The sequence below is a fragment of the Gymnoscopelus braueri genome (genome assembly GCF_963280865.1).
Source record: "Gymnoscopelus braueri genome assembly, chromosome: 21".
Taxonomy (NCBI): domain Eukaryota; kingdom Metazoa; phylum Chordata; class Actinopteri; order Myctophiformes; family Myctophidae; genus Gymnoscopelus; species Gymnoscopelus braueri.
Window position 1 is genome coordinate 34,535,633 of NC_137623.1, and position 23,646 is coordinate 34,559,278.

The 23,646-nt window shown below is 41.2% G+C and overlaps 1 protein-coding gene across 2 annotated transcripts; it reads right to left on the reverse strand.

Moving 5' to 3' along the window:
- Positions 1-513: 513 nt before the first annotated feature.
- LOC308077506 (cadherin-10-like) lies at positions 514-22,916 on the reverse strand (the record flags this gene model as incomplete). 2 transcript variants are annotated; one of them, XM_080418238.1, is made up of 11 exons in its annotated part: positions 514-998; positions 2,230-2,481; positions 5,031-5,139; positions 5,300-5,421; positions 5,980-6,116; positions 9,371-9,624; positions 10,920-11,101; positions 11,281-11,448; positions 11,946-12,065; positions 14,441-14,735; positions 22,707-22,916. In XM_080418238.1, the coding sequence occupies 11 exons, from the start codon at positions 22,914-22,916 to the stop codon at positions 514-516; spliced, it is 2,334 nt and encodes a 777-aa protein (XP_080274364.1). The 2 variants fall into 2 exon arrangements, with proteins under 2 accessions (XP_080274364.1, XP_080274363.1); XM_080418237.1 differs by having other exon boundaries at positions 5,300-5,447; positions 5,934-6,116.
- Between the last annotated feature and the right edge of the window lie 730 nt (positions 22,917-23,646).

Below are 23,646 nucleotides of genomic sequence, written 5' to 3' on the forward strand. Positions count from 1 at the left end.
AGTCTTGCCCAGATATAGCGCTCCATATATGGACGTGAATTTTATGATGACAGTACTTGGAGGCCAGTTTAGCCTGGCGGAATGTGGATTGGCAGGATGGTGGATCTGATGAGATGAATAATTCACACACACACACACACAAAAAACTAAATAAATACATTGTAATGATAATAGTAATCGGGGATTGGCAGTGTGCACAAGAGAATTTGATGCTATGCAGTGGTTTGCCAGATTAGCTGCAAAGATTATCTCCCCTGCCTTCAGCCTGGCGGAGATAAAGACAGGACGGACGGGCGGACGGAAGGACAGACATACCGCTTAGCTTGTATGTTACAATTTAAGAATGCAATACTTCATCAGAATCAATCAACGTTCTAATTTCAAGTTAAAAGTGACAGCCCTGAAAAGTGAAAGAGAGGTGCACAGAGCTTGAAGGAGGGATAATAACATTGAAAAGGAAAAGACAAGAGTGGGGATGTATTCAAATCTGTCTCCTTGTCTCGTCTCTGTACACTAGGTGTCCCGGGTGGGGCTCTTGCCTATGTACATTTCGGCCAGCTTCTTGAATGGTGGCCCCCAGCCGCTGAGATAATCGTACTCGTGGTCGCTCTCAGTAGCGGCCGACTCCAGCGAGCTCAGAGACTCTGCCAGCGAGCCGCTGCCCTCGTAGGCATACGTGGCCAGCGAGTCGTACGGCGGCGCCGTGGGGTCCACGTCGTTCTCCCGCAGCCGGCCGCTGATGAAGTCCCGAACGTTGGCGTTGATGGGCGACGCCCGGCGGAAGGGAAACAGCATCTCAGGGATGATGTCCCGCCGCATCTTGTTGGCGTCTATCACCTCCGCGTTGCGTAGCGTGCCGATGTCGAAGGCCTGCGTGTCCTCCTCACCGCCACCCTCGTCGTTGTAGCTGACTACGTTGTCCCGCACGTCCTCCTTGGAGAGGATCAGAGGCTCCTTCTTCCTCTGTCGCCGCAGGGCCGCAAACAGCACCACGATCACTGCGAGGGAGGGGAGGCAAGATAAGGAAAAAGAAATACACAACAGAGAGAGTGTTCAGTTTAAGACTTGTACCTGCTCACATGTGTCATGCATTAAAGAGCACAGTGGCGCGAGCAAGTGGAGACACATTTTGCTATCAGTGATAAATCCCCACCACTGCCTCAAGCATTCATCTCCTCTTACTAAAGATTCAGCAGGAAAAATTATAAGAACAAAACACACAGAATTGCTATAAAAAAGTAATTGGAAGAACCCCCCCTGACACCAAGCAGACGAGAGTGCGTGTGAGTTCATAATTCTCCTGGAAGTTCTCATTCAGGACAACTAAAAACCCTGCTTCACTCATCCACTGCACCCCCCACCACCAGAATCCTATGCACTTCCTTTCCCCTTTTTTCCTCTCAGCAGGTTCACGGAGTATTTTTTGCTTGCCTCCAACCACGTGTTAATTACCTTCACTTTTAGGGTGGAGGAGGATTCTACTTTCCAACAGCTCCAACTGTTCCTACGACACAGGAAGCTCTGCAGTGAGCCAAAATGTAAGGCAACGGGGAAAAAAACTATTGAAAAAATGTTTGACGTCACATGTCAGAGATAGGTGGGAAGACAGACTGTCATAGGAGTTCAAGCTAGAAAAGCCGTTGGATAATGAGCAGATGTCATGATATTTCGCTTCAGAGGAGAGCAAAAAGGGGTTTCAACCTTCAGCATGCTCAATCTGAACACAATTAAATCTCTCCACAGCCACCAGACAGGTGACTGGCAGGGAGTTATAGAACAGGGAGATGCTGAGTGCGTGGGTAAGTCTGTCAGTGCCAATAAGCTCGCATGAGTTGCGGATTTCTGAGGGAGGGGTACGGGTTGAATGAGAGCCACAGAAACATGGAAGAATTGAAAGGAACATACATTTGATTGTGTGTAACATGCACAGGGGGAAAGGCTGCCCATGTAGACATGTAATCTTGCGAAGCCAGACATATCAGAGAACTTGCCTACCAATACATCAGGGCTAAAACTGTGTGGAAACAATTCAGAGATACAAAAAAAAACGACAAAAACTGCAACAAAAAAAAGTATACCAGAACCAATACAAAGACTTAAGGGCGGTCTTCGATAGTGGGATGGCACCACAATTACTTTTGGGACACACGCGCGCACACACACACACACACACACACACACACACACACACACACACACACACACACACACACACACACACACACTCACTAAGCAGTATGATGACACAGAGCAGGATGGCCACCAGGGCTCCAGTGATCAGCCCGTCTGAAAAGGGCAGGACCTCAGGGTTGCACGACTGCATGTTGCCGCGGCTGTCGCAGGAGCACACGCGCACAACGAGCGTGCTGGTGCTGCTCTGGATGGGGTAATCGTTGTCCGAGATGACCACGGGCAGGAAGTACACGCTCATCTCTCTCCGGCTGAACCCGGCCCTTCTCGTCAGGATATTGGCCGTGTTATCTGTCAGTGGAGACGCACAGGACGAAGGCGACTTTTAAGACGTCTAGAAAGCAACAAAGTGTCACCCTGCAAACTTTGCAAAACTGTCTTGAGTGGTGTTTATCAATGCATTCTATACTATCCTGCACTGACGCTGTGTTGTTATGTACAAGCAGCAGTTATCAACTTGCCCAGCAATGCGATGCCAGGGTTATTGTGCTGACACGTCGAACATAAATTGAGTTATCTGACAGGAACAATGCAGCAGTACTGCAGCAAACATGCCGTGACACTGGTTCTTGATCAATGGCTGAATCTAGCTAGCTGTGCTACCATTGTGCGTCAAGATGGAGGTGGTTTTATTTTAGGATTATATTTCTCATGGCTATTTCCCCTAATGATCCCTAGAGGGAAAATTGCAACGGTGAAACTTGCTGTAGAGTATCCATGTGGGAAAGAGAGAGGAGGGTGATTATTTATATGGTTCCTCTGGAACCTCAGCAGGCACAAGTTGGCATTCTGCTGTTCAAATCAGTTAATAATGCACAATGCAACAATGACACCGTCTCAGAAGGCCTGGTCTCAGTTATCCTTTAACCCTGCAAGACCCGCTGTTGTAATAATACAACATTTGTATTTTATAAAAAAAAGTGTATAAATAATTAGTTTTCCAGTTATTTTTTTCACTTAAACATCATCATTGGATCCTATTGTTTAGTCTTGCAATGTCAGTGGCCAGGATATTTGCATATAAATACCCCCCATAGAGGCAGGAAATGTCACAACTTGAAAATCCTTGAAGGAAGAAAAATCTCTTTTTCACTGGACAGGATTCCTCACAAAAAAGTAAGTAAAATGTCTGTAATATTTTTTTGGGTGATCATTAGAATGTCTAGAACATGTACATATGTTGTTATTGTGAAAGATATCCCCCAAATGTAAATTAGAGCATGCTTTATACTTGTTGTATTTTTACAACATTGGGTCATGGTGGTAGCAAATAGCAATGCACCTGTTCATCTGGCAGAGTGGAATGGAGTGGATTATTATTATTATTATTATTATTAGTTTTCACAATACATTTATACAGTTATATGTGTATTTCCCCCACATTGCATTAATATATATATATATATATATATATATATATATATATATATATATATATATATATATATATATACACACACACACACACACACACACACACACACACACACACACACACACACACACACACACACACACACACACACACACACACACACACACACACACACACACACACACACACACACATACATATACCAATTTGTATTTTGTAACCAATTGTGCTTGAAGACAAATATACTGCATTAGCTTATAACATTTCATTGCCTATAATGTTTTAGCAAAACATTTTGGTAATGTTTGTGATTAGCAATCAGTGTATGGTAATTGTTCATATGGGAGTCGCCCAGTTAAGACTCTCTCATCATTGTTCATGTGATGGGTGCTGGGGATTGCCCACTTACAGCCATCCTCAATCCCTTTGTTAGGCGAAGCACCATCAGTGATGATGGTGCTTAGCCTTTGTGAGGATAAGCAAAGCACAATAGGTTGGCCAGACAGTATTGTGTGACTTGTGAAATATGTACCTGCAGTGAGATGTGCTACTAATGTACTAAAGGTATGTCTTTATTTTCATTTCAGAATGCCACAAGCAAGGAGAGAGCCTCGCTTCACTGCAAGGGACGTGTTGGATATTGTAATGAATGGAGAGAGTGATGTGGACATCGACTAAAATAAAATACAATCTTAAAAATATGGCTTATTGATGTTATTATTCATAATGTACTGTTCTGAGGCCAAATATTATTCATAATGTATATTGTTCTGAGGCCAAATAATAAACCATAACCATATAAATGAACCCTTAAGTTGTTTTAGTGAAGTATATAGACATTTGCCATGTTATTCTGACAGTGAGTAAAAATGGCCTATAGGAAATTCTGTTACCCGTTAGACCCAATGTTGTAATATTACAACATTTCAATAAAACCTTACGAAAACTATATATTTTTTAAAAACATTATATTTTCCTCTCCAAAGTACTCCTACAACACCATCTGAAAGGTTGAAATTTTTTTTTTGCATGTAGAAATATATCCGGGTCTTGCAGGGTTAATTGATGTAACTGCAATTTGTGGGAAGCTTGCACAAAATAATTTCACCATGTGAAGTGTCAATACACTTTAAGTTGAACTTCAGTTGATGTTCTTATAAAAGCTTATAAATAGATGTGGCATTTGGAATACAGCTCTGAATACAACTTCTAAAACAAAACAAAAAACCCCACTGGAAATCTGGAGGTTTAGCTACATGCAATTGACAACTGACAGCACTTTTTGATTAGGTATTTTAAGTATTTTACATTTTCTAGCATTCACCCCCATCTTGAACCTGGTTTAGCAATATTTATGTCACTGGCATGTAATGGCACTTCAATTAAATATAATTACAAATATTTTCCTCCCACAGCGAGTAACATTATTCCAGATGCTACAGCATACGTTTAAAAGTACATTTACCTTCCCTGTCTTCTATGGTGAAGTTTGGGTTGGTGGAGCTGATACTGAAGACAAACTTGTGTCCAACGAGGGGCTCATCCGTGTCAACTGCACTTATTGTCTGAATCAACTGTGAGAAGTATAAAATAGGAACTGTTCAAATGGTCATTCATGCCTGTCTTTTGTTTTCCACACAGTTTTCAGTTTCACTTACGTTATGACATTGTCATTGACACACTAATTCCTCCAATATTTATAATGTGATTTGATTAATTATGAGATTAAATCACCTGTCCTGCTTTGACGTTCTCACAGACAAATGAGTCATAGGACATTGCAAATTCTGGTGCATTATCATTAACATCCAGCACTTTGATGAATACTGCCACTCGAGTTGTCTGCCGTGGGTTATCTGAAACAGAAATATATAAAAAAGACACACACACACACACACACACACACACACACACACACACACACACACACACACACACACACACACACACACACACACACACACACAGACAGACAGACAGACAGACAGACAGACAGACAGACAGACAGACAGACAGACAGACAGACAGACAGACAGACAGACAGACAGACAGACAGACAGACAGACAGACAGACAGATAGCCTGATGAGAAAAACTAAATTGACAACAGTAGTTGGCAGGTTCATAGTACAATAATTCATATTTCAAATATTGTCTCCTGTATTCAAGACAAAATCCTAGGTCAATGCCAATTCAATTGGGACTCACTGCTAGTGATTATAATGTAATATAATCAGTAGCAGTATACTGTAGCTAATATTTAAGAGATAGAATCACGCAATCACATATCCATGCTAATACTGACAAGATAGCATCACACACATACTGTAAGAGGTCTAATTACTGGTAGGTGAAGCTAGATATTAAACAGATATAGATCATATGAAATGAGGCAGAACATAAAAGAAGAATTACTTATTTCCGTGGCGACCACAGAGATGTTGTGCCATTTGGTCATTTCTCTGTCCAGTGCTTTCAGCGTGGTGATGGTGCCGTTGGTGGAGTCGATGTTAAACAGCCTCTCCAGATCTGTATGACGGTCAATGGAGTATCTAAACAAAATGAGCAGGAGGGGAGGTGGGTGCCGTGTTTCTGGGACCTGTGCAAGGCATTTGATATGGTCAATCACTCCTACTTCTCTCTAAGTTGTCTAAATTAAAGCCCTCTGTTAATTTACTTCATTCGATTCAGTCCTACCTTGCTCTTAGTGTTTTGGATAAAAGATAACATATCATCTCTAAGAGCCTGCATTATGGGACTGGGAGTGGTTCCATCTTTGGACCATTGTTGTACAGTGCATATGATCTTCCATCTCTGTGTGACAGTGTGGAGACCCTGATGCATGCAGAAGACTCAGTCTTGCACATGGAAAACACATGGCTAAGTTGATCATGTCCCACTCTGAACATTGAGAACACAGTGACAATGTAATTTATTTTCTAAATAAGAAAAAAATAATATATACATTAGATTGACAAACTATAACTTATGTTGATGAGTTTAAATACATTCTTACATGTAAAAGGTATATATGGGGCGGCCATAGCTGAGTGGTTAGTGAGCCCGCCTAGGGAGCCAGAGGCCCTGACTGCCCCAGGTACGATTCCAGGCCACGCCAGCATATGTGTCGATGAAATGAAATTTGTCCCTGAGCAAGACTCTTAACCCCTAATTGCTCACAGGCCCTCATTGGAAACAAGCCCGCAAGGACTTTCATGAACGTCCTGTTAAAAGGAATTATCCTTATTATATCTAAAAGATGTGCCATGGTGGAATATAACCTATTTTAAATATTAGGATTTATTAACAGCTGAAGCCTTCTACGATGTATTTTCATTACTGCATATCATGTTGTTCTCAAGCTAACACAACCAATTAGATTAGCTCATAAACAAACACTGAAAGTTATGGACAGGGAATTATTATCATCATTGTGATACTCAAATATGTATTTTTTAGACTTAACAACATTTTGTATTTGGACATCCATTTAGTGCAAACAATAATGTATAATGCTGCTTATCTCATGCTGCTCTGAAATTAACTAGTAAATTAAATTAATTAAATGTTTAGTAATGATTACATTTTAAGGATTCCATTCACAAATACTAGAAATATTTCCTTTGCTTGAGGTTCATGTATTTTCCATATTGTCCCTAATACAAATAAACTAATGAATGAAATGCATAACAAGTTCAGTAATGATTTTAAGGATTCTATTCACAAATACAAGATAGGGCATTCACAGAATAGTCGAATATTCGAATATCAAACCGACTATTCGACTATCAAACCACTATTCGATTATTAAAAAAATTAAAAAAAAAAAAAAAGTTTTTTTTGTTTTTTTTTAAGTATTTTTTTTTTAAAGTGTCTTTTCTAGAGCAGACACACAGCTGTGAGCTCTGGTGTGACGTCAACTCGCATTCCTTGAGTCGAGTCATCAATGCCATTGAAAAAAATTATAATAATAATAATAATCGACTATTCGAATACTTTTGGGTCGAATAATTCGAATACCATAAATCACTATTCGTTAATGCCCTAATACAAGAACATATATTTTAGGGGAAATAAGTCCCTAACCCTAACCCTCAAACACTGTAATCCAATCGTCACAATGTGACAAATGTCTAATTTGTCACATGTCATGTTCAGGGGTCTCGAGTTGGTGTTGTTGGCCAGTCCGCACTCTCGTAACATTTATAGGGATAACCAGGGGCCCAATCTCAATGATTGGGATCAGACCCAATCAAGGCATATTGTATCAGCAGTGCCATGTACGTGACATTTGGGAACTGTAAAAATGGCCGCTGTTTCCGTGAGTGTGTGCCGTTACATTTAAGTATCAATACTGTGATGCACAATATCACTGCCTATTTTGTAGTGGGCACACAGACAATCCATATAGTGTATGGCTACATATCACGCATGCATGAGTGATATGATTGAGGACATTATGAAGGTGTAAGAAAATTGCACTTTGTCCTTTGAAGCCAATCTAGAAGGTGCTCGGGCACCGGTTGGCTCCTGTGTTTGCATGTGTCTGGTATCAGCTACATGATGTCCGATCAAGACCTCTTTAAGCTGAAATTATATTTGATGAAGCACAATTACCACAAGCCCTTTAGGGTTATGATTAGAACTCCCTCACAAGAGGTTATCGGTACAGAGCAATCAAGCTGTAACAGTTATTCACACAGTAACAAATACATACTGTATGCATATATTTTATGTGCCCAGTTTCCAACAGGCCATTTATTCCATCAAATATTTTGTCAGGAAATTATACATCCCTCTCAGTCTCAGTGGCCCCTCATTTATCATGGTCCACTTAACATGTTCCACTGACATTTGAATATGCAACACAATATGTGGCACCAAGGCAGAGAGCGGCATATCTCTGCAATGACAGGCAGGCGCCATATGTGAGGAACGTCAACACAGAGCAAGCACCATCGATCTAGCAAATTACACTCTTTCACTTTGACTTTGTGCCGTGACACAAGAGAGGTCTTACATAATTCTGGGGGAAACAAACAGTGTCTGTATTTACTTCATCTTTCCAAAGGGGAATCTCCAGGAGGGACACCATGAATAATTTGTTTCCATGGTGACACAAACGGCCGTGCTGATGGGTTAGATCTGGCCAAGTGAGCCCATTTTCACACTCACTCTCCCCTAAGAGAGGACACTTTGCATCTATAGTGTTTAGTTGCCATGTGTAGCTTGCTTTTGTTATTGATTCCTGTGCCATGGTAATTAAAACTGGGATAACAAGACTTGGTACAGAAAACCAATTGCTTTACCAGGATAAATCATCACACGTACTCCCTTGATTGCAAAACGTTTACTCAACACTTTACTTAAATTTGAGTGCTGGATAGCAGAACAGAATAAATTACAAAAAAGGTGAGAGGAGGGCTAGTTTGACGCCACAGTGGTACGTCTGCCATGACAGTTAACCTGGTTCAGAGTTCAGGCATATTTTTCTACATGTTAAGGGTTTGATGACAAGTGGTACTGTGTTAAGATCACAATTCAAATGCTTCCCTGAGTAAGTATAGCTCTGTTATGTCAGTGGCAAGAATTTCAGTTCTTGTTGCCCAGCATCATTATTTTCGTACACACTTTCCAGACACAATGACCCCTGGTGAGGAACTGCTAAAGGTTGAGGATTATTACAAATAAAGTTCAAAAGAAAGAACCTCTCCTATGGATTTGTTTGTGTTTGAGTGGGTTTTATTGCCCATCCCACAGAGGGCACCCGGTCAACTCTGTTAAGAAGGATTTGTGTATGACTCACTTGACCGGTTCGTTGGCGGCGTCTGGGTCCCGTGCCGATACGACGGCCACAAAGCTGCCGGCCGTCGTGTCCTCGTGCACGTCGATGATGTAGGGGTTCCTGGTGAAGGTGGGCGGCTCATCCACGTCCTCCACCGTCACCCGCACCGTGGCATGGTCCTTGAACTGCACCCCCTGGAGATACCGCGAGTCCAGGTATGTGTTTCTCACTTCCACCTTGAACTCGTAGTCCTTCTTAGTCTCATAATCCAGTGGCTGAAGGATGAAAAGAGCCGTGGGCCGGAGGAATCAAGGTTGTAGACGTTAAGAACAACAACAAAAAACAGGACTACGGCCATTTTAAATAGAAAACAGCACCCTTCATCTCACCTTCTGTCAACCTGATGAAATAATTGTAAAAAATAAATAAAACGATGAGCAGGGATACTGATATTGAAGATCTTATACAAAAAAGAGCTAAGGCAGAGTGTCTTCCAATCTGCTCTGACTGCAAAGAAGCAGCTCTTGAAAGTAAAAAAGGAAGAAAAGTACCTTTTATGGAAATTGTGATAGCAGAAGAGGGAAATGTGGTATGTTTATGGCCACAAAGCAAGACTATGTTAGAACCTTGGGTTGTACAACTACCTGGATGAGATATTAATCCAAATATTCTCAGTCATCATGCCATGAGTTCAAACTTAAACACAAAACGGCGTAACGCAAGTATCACAGAATGACATTATCTACAAGCTAAATTCTCCTTCAAGGACACACATAGGCCTATTGCCAGTAGAGGCCAGAGTAAAATAGCTGAAACGTAATCAGTGTATGACATTATACACAGAAATGTGCTAGAGTACATGACTTTTCATGTACTATAGATGTTTAAGAACACTCATAATTTTAATGCAGATAATTTCTAATGCAAGAGCAAGCATTATGTCATGTAGGGTGGAGTAAAATGGCTAGAAACATTTTTATACAATGGTTTCATAATGGAACAATCTCCATTTAAGAAACAAAGCCAATCAAATGCTTGTTTTAGTTTTTTTGTTAGAGTGAAGGAGGCTTTATGGACATAACTGATGATGGCCTTGAAGTAATAAGTGCGACATGTAGATTGTTTTGTTTGTTTTAGTTCTGTCTATTAAGTTTAGGTAAATTGGATTTTATTTTAAGTGATACTAGAGATGTTGTAACTTTCTATTATTTGTTATGATTATTTTCGTTATTTATTTCCATGTGTTTATAATGTTTGTTTCACTCCGTGGACCAATTTGGAAATACACATTTTTAATAAGGCTTTTAAGTGCTATCCTCTGAATTTAGTTTTTCTCATATTGCTGATTCTCTTTGAATCCTAATAAAATATATTTTTTTCTTGCTTACTCTTCACCCGTGTTACATTGACATTGGTGAATATTGATTTAATTATCAATTTTTTATTTGGATTGATTGATTGATTGATTGATTGATTGATTGATTGATTGATTGATTGATTGATTGATTGATTGATTACTTGATTGATTATTTGAATGATTTCCAGCATTTAAAATTATATGTTCAATTACCTTTTTAACTGTGATGACCCCCTCTTGCGTGGCCTTGTCTGTGACGATGTTGAACATGTCGTGACCGCCCACAATGCTGTAGTCCATCTCAGCGTTGGGGCCAACATCTGGGTCGTCTGCTTTGATCCGACCAATCGTGTCACCGATTTCCTTAGACTCCACCACCGTCATACGAAAGGAATCTTCAGATAAATTAATACAAGTTTTGATCTCTGTGTGTGTATGCGCCTGCATTGCACATGTGTTTGTCAGTGTATATGTGTGTGCTTGCTTGGTTCATGCATGTGTAAGAGAGAGAGAGAGAGAGAGAGAGAGAGAGAGAGAGAGTGTTTATGGGGAAAAGGGGACAATAGCATCTTACGGTTGAAGAAGCGTGGCGGGCTGTCGTTGACGTCTGACAGAGTGATGCTGACCGTGGTGGTCCCTGAGAGCCCCCCCATCTGTCCAGCCATGTCTTTAGCCTGGATGACAACCTGGTAGTTCTCCTTCACCTCCCTGTCCATGCCGGGCAGGGCCGTCTTGATGGTGCCTGAAGAGAACATTTAGTAGCACAAATAATTCATAGTCAAGGCAAGTTTGTTTGTGTAGCGTGCGTGCGTGCATGTCTATATGTCTGTCTGTCTGTCTGTCTGTCTGTCTGTCTGTCAGTCCAGCAGTTAGCAAGACTAGCCCCAAACTCACAGACTCACAGACAGACTTTTTTAAGTCTCTTTAAAATGAAGAGCATAGTTAGATAAATTGTATTGGCCTATTTTTGTCTGATTCTCATTTTCAGAACAAGCAAGCATCACTGAGCAGAGCTGCACATGTATTTACACGCTTGCAGAACTCAAGCAGCTTATTATTTTAATTGCATGTACTGGTGGGTGATAGCTTACCAGTTTCATGCATGGTTGGTGGGTGATACTGTAGCGTATCAGTTTCATGTATTTTTGGTGGGTGATAGCTTACTACTAGTGTCATGTATGTGTAGTGCTGGCCTGGGTGATAGCTTATCAGTTTAATGTCTGGTGGGCGATAGCTTACCGGTTTCAGAATCCACAGAAAAATATGGCTGTCCCTGCAGGATACTGTAAACAAGTTGGGCGCTGTTCCCATATGTTTGATCGTCAGCATCAGTGGCCGTTACCGTGGCAACAGACGTACCTGTCAAATAACAGAGTAGACAAAATCAACTCACATTAAAAGGCAGTGTTGATAAGTAGCTAAATGCAATAGAGATGAGCTAAATGAGTTATGAGCTTGTATATCTGCTATTTTTGAATAGCCAAAGTATAAAATAATGATTAAATTGGTTAATATCTAAAATGACATAGATGCTTTCCCAGTTTTAATGGGTTCACTAGGAAATAAGCATGATCAATATCTATATCTGGCTAACAGGGAAGATTTTTACGAAAGAAGAGCAACGTTCTTATTGTATTTTGTTATGTTCAAATGTAATCCTCCAAGTCAAGCATCTCACACTCAAACCATGTAAATAAGAAAACAAATGAATAAATTACTGAGATGCAAACGTGGGAATGGTGGATGTGAGATTATGAATTCACAAGTATTCATCCAAAAGAATATATTCACAATATGAGTTGTGAAAAATATTTCAGGGTTGTTTGGGTGATAGTACTTATATTTTATATTTATTGATAGAATATAAATGTTAACTAAGTGCAAATTAACAAGTGTCCTTACAAATTAAACATTCTTTCAAATAACACAACATGGGGAAAGGATTGTAACACCGGCCGTATCGTGTTAAGGTGCCCACAAGCATCTGAATTAATCAATCAATCAATCAATCAATCAATCAATCAATCAATCAATCAATCAATCAATCAATCAATCAATCAATCAATCAATCAATCAATCAATCAATCAATCAATCAACCTGCCTGCCTGCGTTGTACTATTACAGAGTAGATCATTAATTGTCTCCTTTGGTCTTCCACTGGAATACTGAGCAGTTGTGGTTTTGTTTGTGTTGGAGATCAGCATGCAGAAACTAGCATGGAACCCTGCCAGCAAGCCTCAACAAACACAAAGTATATTGGGTGCCTCACTGCATGCCTTTATTATACCCAGACAACCAACTAAACTAAACTAAACAAGGAAAGCATATAACATTAGAGTATAGCCACGCCAACACAATAATAGAAAAATGGCCTCTACTCTCACAAAATGGCATATTTTGCCATTTTGATTAAAACCATTTGTTGTATGTGTTATGCTTTAGTTAATCCACACAACATGCCTCTCCAATAATGCTAAGACAAATTGCAAATACTGTCCTTGGCATTGTGAGGCCCTCTGCTGTGTCCTGTTGGGGCAGAATGTCTCCATGCATACTAATGAATGCCTGAACATCTGTCCCACTTTGTCCCTGCACTGACACCATAAAAGGGGAGCCAGCTTCATGGCTGGCTTGCTTGCTTTATTAAGCACACACTCTTCCAACAAATATAAGGCATTTATTTGCCTGTAGAAAGGTGTGTGTGTGTGTGTGTGTGTGTGTGTGTGTGTGTGTGTGTGTGTGTGTGTGTGTGTGTGTGCGTGCGTGCGTGCGTGCGTGCGTGCGTGCGTGCGTGCGTGCGTGCGTGCGTACGTCCTTGCACGTATGATCGCATCGAGTACCTAAAAATGGCATGTCATTCGGTAATCAGACAAAACCACATGATTTATAATTTCTTCCCAACCAGGTAATTAGTTTAGTTTTAACAAAATGTTAACACCTATTCTGGCAGATGTTGCCCAACTCATTTGCCCAGATGACGACCTGGTAGTGAGAATGTGTAGTCAAAACAGCCATCTACATTTTAACCTGTTTGGTTTATCAAGGTATGTACATTTGTCCCTGAGCAAGACTCTTAACCCCTAATTGCTCACAGGCCCTCATTGGAAACAAGACCGCAAGGACTTTCATGAACGGACCTGTTAAAGGAATTATCCTTATCCTTTTACAGATCTAGCTTGTGAAACAGATGCAATTCATGAAAAATAAACATTAAATTCATACTGTGTAACCGTTTAAATTTATATAATTTTTCACTGATTATGTTTCCACGTATCCATTCCAAATAAATGTGATTTACTTCTTTAACATAATTTTTTAGTTGCAAATGTCTTCCCCTGACAAAATTATAAAGGCATTAGAAATTTACCAGTATTTATGTATTTTAAAGTTAACACTGAAAACATAGTTGTTGCTTTCCAAAATAACGTTTTGTGACCTTTGTGACCGAGGGGGTGTGGCTTTGACGTCAGGACTTCTGTACTCTATTGCAGGACACATCTCTTGCTCAACAGATTTATTCATTCAGAACGTATTTCATTATTGTCAGAACTCTTACTTGTTAAGGCAATAGGCAACTTGTTTTGACTATATCTGCCCGGACATGTCTTTTTTAGTGGCTACAGAATATGTAAATACACATTAAAGAAACATATCCAACAGATCCTCAATATTTATTGGAAAGGTTTGCTCCTTTTGTTCATATTAATAGATAAGGACCTAATAAGGATCTTACCAACTTCAGACATCTCAGGAACACGGGCGAAGTAGATTTCCTTCTCGAACTTTGGCTCATTGTCGTTGATATCATGGATTTTGATGTTGAACTCTGTGTCTGGCTCCAGATCAAGATTCGTGTTCCTGTCCACAATCTTGGCGCGGAGTGTGTACATGTCTTTTTCCTCCCGGTCCAGCCGCTTGGTGGCGTGAATGTCCCCTGACTTTTCATCGATCAGGAACAGGGTGCCCGCCCCTTCCCCAGTGAGAATGTACTTCACGTTCCCTTTGCCTCTGTCCACATTGGAGTGTAGCTGAAAAACATTGAAAAGTAAAGGGATGATCAGATAAAGGTGGACTGCACATACAACATATATAATAATTGGGCCAATTGATCCATTGATCATTATTCACTCTGTGGCCATTTTGCTCTACTACATACCATCTACCTAGCAAAATGTCTTATTTTTTTCCCTACGGAACAATTTACTCCACATACAGTAGCTTGCATGGTTATGTGAGACAGGCAGTTAGGTGAGAGGGAGACAGCATACAGTAGGGAGAGAGAGATATGAGAGAAAGCTCTGGTGGGATTAGATCCTGAACTGAACTCACTGAAATATATGAGATTCTATAAAGCGGGCCTAAACTACGCCCTATGTTTACAACAGCAGCGACGGAAACTTAATTCAGAGGCAGTTTCATTGTTTTGAAGTTCTGCTGAAAGGAATAACATCTCAGAACAAACAGAACACTTCACTTCAATGTAATTGCAAAAGCTTTCAATGAAACCAACGTTTATGATTTGACAATCTCCTCCCAAAGTAAATTTCTACAATGAATGAATGAATGAATAATCACTTCTACAAGCGTATCATGTGGTTCCGCATTGTGAGATTGTAGATAGAGAAGTGATCTTGGAAGGAAGCAGAGAAGATCGCCCCAACACCGAACCAGCTGGAAGAAATTCATGAATGACCTATGCTCCCCCAAAGAGCAAAAGGGTTTAAGTAGTAAGTACAGTAGTACTTTCGGCTGAGATATTCAGTGCAGAGAGAAAACAGGTATAGATTAGTATAGACGAATCCACAGACGCGCTGCCTGTAGCTGCCTGTAGGCGCCTGTAGGCGGCCATTGCTGCGGTGTCGCGTCTGCGGAGCGTTGACACCGCAGCAATGGCTGCGCGCAGGGCAGCGCTCCGTGGATTCGTGTATAGAGTAGAGCCCTGGGGGTCTCCGGTCAACTAATAGGGTTTAAGGAGGAGGGTACAAAGTATGTAAACTTCAAATTCAAGGTTTAATTAACTAATATTCACAAATGCATTTTCTCGCACAGATACTGTACAAGCATGCACGCACATGGACACACGCACACACACACCAGTACAGAACCAAGCCTAGCGTCTGCTCTTCTTTATCTCGGTTACTATAATTGATGCTCACACAATCAAACTGCTCCCAAGAAAATCCCCCACTTGTTCGATCAAATCCACAACATAATAATGATGGAGAACAAAGCAGACAAGCGTTATCAGTTCAGAAATCTGAAATTCAGTAAACAAACACTCTGTGGTACATCTCCGATTTTTCTGTTAATGCAGCAGCCAAGCAAGTACAGATAAGTCAGATAAGATGCGCAGATCTGGTATGTCTAGTTACGTTGTTAACCTCAAGAATTGTAAATGTTTTATTCCAAAGGCTTGTTTGTGAATTTTTGTAAATCTTTTGCTACCTGGAATTCATCTGTTCATTCATCCCAAGAGTAGGCCTATACATGAGTCTAATCACAAAAACAATGCTAATTTGCTAATTTAAGCAAAGATGACTTATTGAATTAACATGTTTTCCGTTACTTGAAAACCATCATTGACTTTTCATATTTTGTCCGAAGTGTCCACATTTTCAAACAGTGGAATGTCAAACTCTGACGTTTGACATTTGACGGTGTCACTGGCTGAGAACAGAACAGTGGTTCACTGCACAGGGAGTTGAATATGGGTAACACGCTCCATTAGTGTGCATGAAATGTGCAAAACGAGTCACCTATGACTCATCCATCTCCAAGGAATTGATGCTAGTATCACAATTCAGTAACTGAGGGAAAAAAGTGCTCAAGCTCTTTTACTATACAGAGATCAGTTCTGTCTGCAGATACATTTGGAGCGCTAGTTTGTGGCTTCACATTTTTAAATGACAATGCTAGCGTACTACACAGGAGCAAATTATGTTGCAATGTCAACAGTCACAAATTGGGATGTAAGACAGAAACGTGACAGCATGTGCGTGACCTAGCAATGTGCCCTCAACTTTAACATCAACCCTCCGTTCTGCATTTGGCATTGTGGGTGGCACCGTGATGTATAGTGGTCAAAGAAGTTACTCCACCCGCACAATCGAAGGACACAGGTTATCAGCAGCAGCCAACGAGTGTCCTGTTGAAGTTACTCGGAGCAACACACTGAGCTTATACTGTAGGCTGTTCTGCATGAACATGCTGTACGTCCCTGTAGGCATCTAGCTGATGTTGTCAGTGATGAGTAAGAAGAAATCCCAAGTGATACAGATGTGTTCCCGGATTGAATGGGTTAAAATAGATAAAAATAACATTCCATGAAGCACAGTAGTGGTGAAACATAAAGGTGATTGTCAGTATGTGCACACTACAAGATAGTCAAGAATAGGTATTTGAGGTAGGGTTATTAGGGGTTACGACAGTCGGGGGGGGGTGGGGGTATCCCTACCCCAGTTTAGATTCGGAGCGATTTTGTTGAAAGATTATCCTCTAGTGTGAGGGGTTCAAAGATCCAATCTTAAGCCTCCCAATTTGCTCACAGGTTGTTCGGCGCCACCGTGATAATGTTTGATTTATCTGGATGATCACTGTTGTCTGAGTGGATTGGCGTGGTGGGAGTTGCGCGCCACAGAGAGAAAATCAGTCTTCACAGCAATCAGCAATCAAGGATCAGACACAGGTGAGGTGGGAAATAACAAGGAGGCGGGCAAAAACAATACACACACAAGTTAAGAACCAAACATTTCCAGGATGGCCATCAGAGACAGCCACAAATCCCCCCCAAACCATTACTGTAGTGTGTGATGCCACCAGATTTCCAAATTGTTTAAGATTTTAACTTTAAAAAAAACGTTTTACTTTTTGTCATCTCAAGCTGAATGACTCAAATGAGGACCAAGGCCAAATACAATCAGTAGCCTACTTCTCTATATTTATAGATTATAAAGTTAAGCATAATATATTTACGCTAAGCTAGAATTGCCAGAAACAAAGAAAATTGGCAGATATTGAAAATCTCTCTCTCTCTCTCTCTCTCTCTCTCTCTCTCTCTCTCTCTCTCTCTCTCTCTCTCTCTCTCTCTCTCTCTCTCTCTAAACGTGTGATTTTATTCACTGTATCATTTTGACAATGCTAGGAAAAAGCAAATGCTAGTTATTGCATGTCTTCATAAAGGCAGCTCCCTAATCATCATGTGCAAGCAGATCGCTTCCCCATGGCTATATCGCTTTCACACTTTAGTAAATCATCTCTTCATTACGGCGGTATTCCCCCAGTGTCTTCTCATGCATGAGTGGGTGATGCAATGTGAGCCACTTGTTAGCACAGTAGCCCGCACCAAAGTATCTTTAACTTCTATGTTGCACTGAACAATGCCACTGCTTGGTTGTCACAAGTTGACATATCATTCAATAAAGCACTAGCAACTTATAGTAGGACTTTTGGATGTTACCAGCATGATTCAAATGCATCATTTGACTGGTCTGACTTGATCCATGCGCCCTCCACTCACCATGAACGGAACATGCAGTCACATCCAGTGCAGGCGCTGAGGCGACCAGAGTCAAGTGAGCGATGGGGAGTTATTTCAGTCCGGGTGGCCATACCATGTGATGCCAGCCATATGGAATGATCTGAACTGACTGTATGCATTCAGTGTCTGCTGCAGGCCTTGCCTTTCACTGTCACTACAATGGATTACAGTTATACAATTTGCTATACGATTTTGCTTTTTAGAATTCTGCCTCAGCCTTGTCACCTCTCAGGCTGATTTGCAAATCACTTCCTATCCAAATTAAAGCTTGGGTTTGTATCTTCCTTTCAGAAAGGGTAATGGTCATGGACATCTTAGCAATCATAGACAGAGCTTCTGCAAGGGCAATCAGTACGATGTTATCTGTTCATAACCTTAAATTCTCCATTCTAAAGTTTATATTCAACTTTGTAATTATGATTCCAATTTCAAAATACCAACTTCACGTTGATTTAGCCATTTTCTGTGGATGAAGGAAGGAAGAAGACCCGGACTGGATCGGCGGATCTGGATCTTCAAATAGTAAAATCAACAGGAAGTTAAATTAGTTAAATTACAGGTAAGTTAAATTACATATCGGGTTTTGTGATGTTATATATTGTTATATAATGTTATATATTGTCAGAATCAGCTTTGTTTGCGTTCCCTCTATGTGCTAAAAGAGTGACTTTGAGAGCTGTTCACCATACAATGGAAGTCAATGGGGAGTATTATTAATTTCTAATCAACAGAACGATATATCTCGTCAAATGGAGTAGTTACATCATGGTAACGACACAACCCAAACCTCTGCCAAAGTGTCCTAAATATTGCTTTAAGAAAATAAATAGTTTTGCACTATGTAAATCAATGGTATTATTAACTTGCAGGTTGTAAATCATGTAATGAACCCAAATGCTGTATAGTACACATCGGCCTAACAGATAAATATGTGCTGCATACTATAAATAGTAGGGTTTTAATTTGTCATGCTGAATGCCCTGTAAACGCTCCCTCCACCCACACTTTTCATAGTTCCTATATGATTCATAATTGTATCTATCAAACAAACATGCAGGCATAGCTTTTTCTGGGCCAGCCTATTTTACTTTAAAAAACAGATGATGTGCCTGAATGTTCTGTGGTCTGTTAGCCACATCGTGCATCTGCTGCATTCAGTCCTAAACCAAGCTGTTGGTTTTGGTTGATTAGGTGAAGTGGCCTCTGCGTTACAGTATAGTGCAGGAAACAGATTGCATAAGCCCGGGTGAAGTTTGCAATGAAAATCTTGAAAAAAGTGCCGCACAATGAGTTCCCACAAAGCCGTGACAAAATCAAATTTGTATAGCTTTAATGGCTTCCCTTTCAAGGACTCAAAGCACAAACACTGCCTTTTCATAGCCTTGCAACACAAGCACAGAAGAGAGACTTGATGAGTTAAATTGCCTTTGCACAAACACTGAGGAATTGTCGGTAAAGCACCAAAAGCATTGGCAATTCTTGTCAGGTCTGTTGTGAGCATTGCTCAGTGCTGCAAAGTGGAGATAGCAAAATAGAGCTCAGAATGGATACAGGGTAATTACTCTCTCTCTCTCTCTCTCTCTCTCTCTCTCTCTCTCTCTCTCTCTCTCTCTCTCTCTCTCTCTCTCTCTCTCTCTCTCTCTCTTCTATCTATGCCTCTCTTTCCCAAGATCCGAGTGAAAAGTAATGCTCTTATGTAGATTAAACTAACATCGCAAAACCACCTGTCTCGTCTGCTTCGCATTATCATGTAGATTGTAAAGTAATGCGGTAATATCTTTGAGCAAGACCTTGTAAAACCTTGAAGATGCCCATTGTCAAACAATAACACACGAGAGTGAGCAAGCTGGCTACACTGTCACTGCTGGAATATTCCAATTTTGGGCAGCATGTTGTGTTTACCAAGCACAATATAATACAAGGTACCCCGGGAAATTTAATGGGATTTCGTTCACTTCAAAACCCACTGCTCAAAATGCTCCAGATTATAAAGTTCCCGATTGTGTTCACAGTTCACAGACCCCCGTAAAGAAGTAGGGCACCGCGTCTGGGTTTTCTGAGTGCTCACACTTGTTAACGGCAGTCTGGAAGTCAGTCTAAATGAGAGGTTTAAAGGGCTTTTACTCCCGGATGCAAGCACATCCATTGCATATTGTTCCATAATATTAGAAACAACAAATGCCACTCTGGGCTACACATTAATGAGTGAGGATGAATGCAGCGTGTTTTGTCTGCGTGGTGGAAACAAAAATAAAACGGAAAAAAGAAATCTAAGTGCTAAAAACGTCTCTATAACTTCCTTCTTTTCAGCTCATTTAGCATTATCTGAAACATTGGGTCGAACCTCAGTAAGCACAGTGAAAGCTAGTTTGTCTTGCACAATGTACGGCCTAGTTTTCACTGCTTGCTCCGATCCATTCTGAAGGAAGAGGAAGTATAGGTTCTGCTCGGCTGTCAGCTGTTAAATGAAACCACCTGGTAACTGATTGGCCGGCTGACATTTGTGTTTCAGTACACTGAATAGGTTTTACACCTATTCGGTGTTTTACACCAGAGTTTACACCCGTATTTTACACCAGAGTTAATAAGCGGAATGACGGGTGCACAGGATAAAACATGTCAATGGAGGAAGAAACAGTGACTCAAGGGCGACAATGTCAATGTCGGAGGATTATTAAAATAGTCTTTTTTGAAAGTAGAAAGTCAGAGCTATAAAATGAGGCATTACTTAGATTAGATTGACTCAATTATTTTGGAAGTACAGAACCGATAATTTCATATAACAAATTATGGTCAGCCTCTCGTTCTATTTATTTACTCATCTCTGGTCAAAAGCATCCCAGACTACCTTGCGTCTGAATGCTTAGTTCAAGTGTGTGTGTGTGTGTGTGTGTGTGTGTGTGCGCGTGTGTGTGTGTGTGTGTGTGTGTGTGTGTGTGTGTGTGTGTGTGTGTGTGTGTGTGTGTGTGTGTGTGTGTGTGTGTGTGTGTGTGTGTGTGTCTGTGTGTGTGTGTGTGTCTGTGTGTGTGTGTGTGTGTGTCTGCGTGCGTGCGTGCATGTTTGTTTGTGCGTGCACGCGTGTGTATGGTGGTAGTGCTGGTGGTGGTGGTGGGGGGGGGGGGGTGCAGCGAATGCTTGATTTCATGTGAAATAAACAAGGCCTCCCATGGTGCACTGCAAAGGCCATTAAATGGTCTTCAGACCACCAGGGCTTAGCAGGCTTCATGCTGCGCCTGTTAAGTGCTATTGCTTCTGGTCCATTTTCTCTCTCCCTCTCTCTCTCTCTCTCTCTCTCTCTCTCTCTCTCTCTCTCTCTCTAACTCTGTCTGTCTGTCTGTCTGTCTGTCTGTCTGTCTGTCTGTCTGTCTGTCTGTCTGTCTGTCTGTCTGTCTGTCTGTCTGTCTGTCTGTCTGTCTGTCTGTCTGTCTGTCTGTCTGTCTGTCTGTCTGTCTGTCTGTCTGTCTCGCTCTCTCTGTGGAGAACTCTGAATCGAGCCCAGTGGTAGAGAGCGAAGCAGCAGCAATGTATAAAGTTCAATAAATATTGATGGTATTACTAAGTGACTTTATATACCAGCCATCTTTGACAGTAGTAGCCATGCATGTGGTGGAATAACCCTGATGTATTTGACTACGGTAGCCTGCTACTCGCACCGTTTTGCCATCCATCCGATTGTATTGCAAGAGGATGGTGTTGTCCTTGGAATGGAATGGTTGCCATCAATTGTCACATGCCTTCGAAACGACTGAGGCTGTGATTACAGTGCCACGTGGCTCTGTGATGTGTATAGCCTTACTACTGTATGTGTGATGATGCCAAACAAGGCCTTCAAATGAGCTGCTGAAAGGGCCACTCATTGTGCTCTTTTCCACAGCAAATGTCAAAGCATCCTCATCAATGACATCTGCACTGCGCAGCAGGAAAAATTAATTAAATGTTGATGTGAGGTGACATTCATGTCAGAGTTGCACATGAATGAATTTGGTGAAACGCGATGGGAGAACTGTGGGTGGTGATGTTGCACGTGTACATGCTGCAATGTACAATTAGTGTACCATCAAGCATTCCTTTAACCCATTAAGACCGGAACCGCATCTGTGTAACCACTTTCCATTATTTTATACTTTGGCTATTCAAAAATATTTTTAGAAAATCATGAAAATGTGTGCACATTTTTGAATACATATATATATGTTTGAAGCGAACATTTTTAACTAAAATCTGTGCTTCAGGGTTGGAACAACATATTTTGAGATGAGGGTCCGCGGCCAAATACATATCATTCTGGTGGTCCTTAAAAAGTTTGAGCAACACTGATATTATAGCAACATAAGTGTTTCATAAAACTGTTAGGATTTTGAAAACATTTGTAGAATCGTACCTCAGGTCTTAATGGGTTAACAAGCTAAAGCATCCGCGGGGGGGGGGGGCTCTGTTACCCAACTGCGTTCTGACACATTACCTTGCCGACGTACTGATGGTCGTTTCCCGCGTACTCCTCTAGCAGAAAGAATTGATTCCACATCCATCCTCGTTTGGAGCGCTGCAGTATCCGTCCATCACCCTCCGACATGCCAAACAGATTCCTTATGTTCCTGGGAGCCAAAGGCAGGGCGACGCTGGGCCACAGGATGGAGAGCATCAGGAGGAGTGTCAGGTGATTGGCTATCATGGCGGAAGGCGGGGGGGGGAGGGGGCTGTCCTGGTTGACTCGTGATTTACGGTAGCAAGTTTCGGCCGGGATGAATGCTGGAGATCAATGTGGCAACAAAATACATTGTATTCCCTTCGTCAACGTCGTCCTGTGGGTCCCTGTGGAAAGGAGACACACAAATGAATTGGATCTGGCAACACAATATCGATCACTCCCGAAACACATGGTGGTGGTGTTATCGAGGGCCCCTTCGCATTGATACTCCCCATACTACCCCAATAAATAAGTAAATTGACATAGATTGGGAGATTTGTTAAGCACACACACTCTTTTCCAGCAATGTCTCGTGTCACACTATAGGCACTCATACCCGGGAGAAGCCCAGTTTGGTGCTGTTGGCCACTGATCAAAGCTTCTTTGCACACAATTGTGGGATAAAAATATTATTTAAGAAAAAATATCTATATAATTAGAAAAATAGAACAATTACTGTAACTACTACTAATTACTGAATGATTGAGTGAAACATTGAATGTAACATTTTATATTTTTGACAACTAAGGGGACTTATAGAATAACCACATTCCAAGGGGGTAAGGAGCCAGACATGGAGCGGAGGTCCGAGGTCCCTCCTGTAGTGTGATTATTTGTAGTGTAAGTGACTCGCTCCCCGTTATTTAGGTTGACATAGGTCGGTGAATGCTCCCCAGGTGTTCATCAAGCTCTGTGTTGACCAGACACAATTATC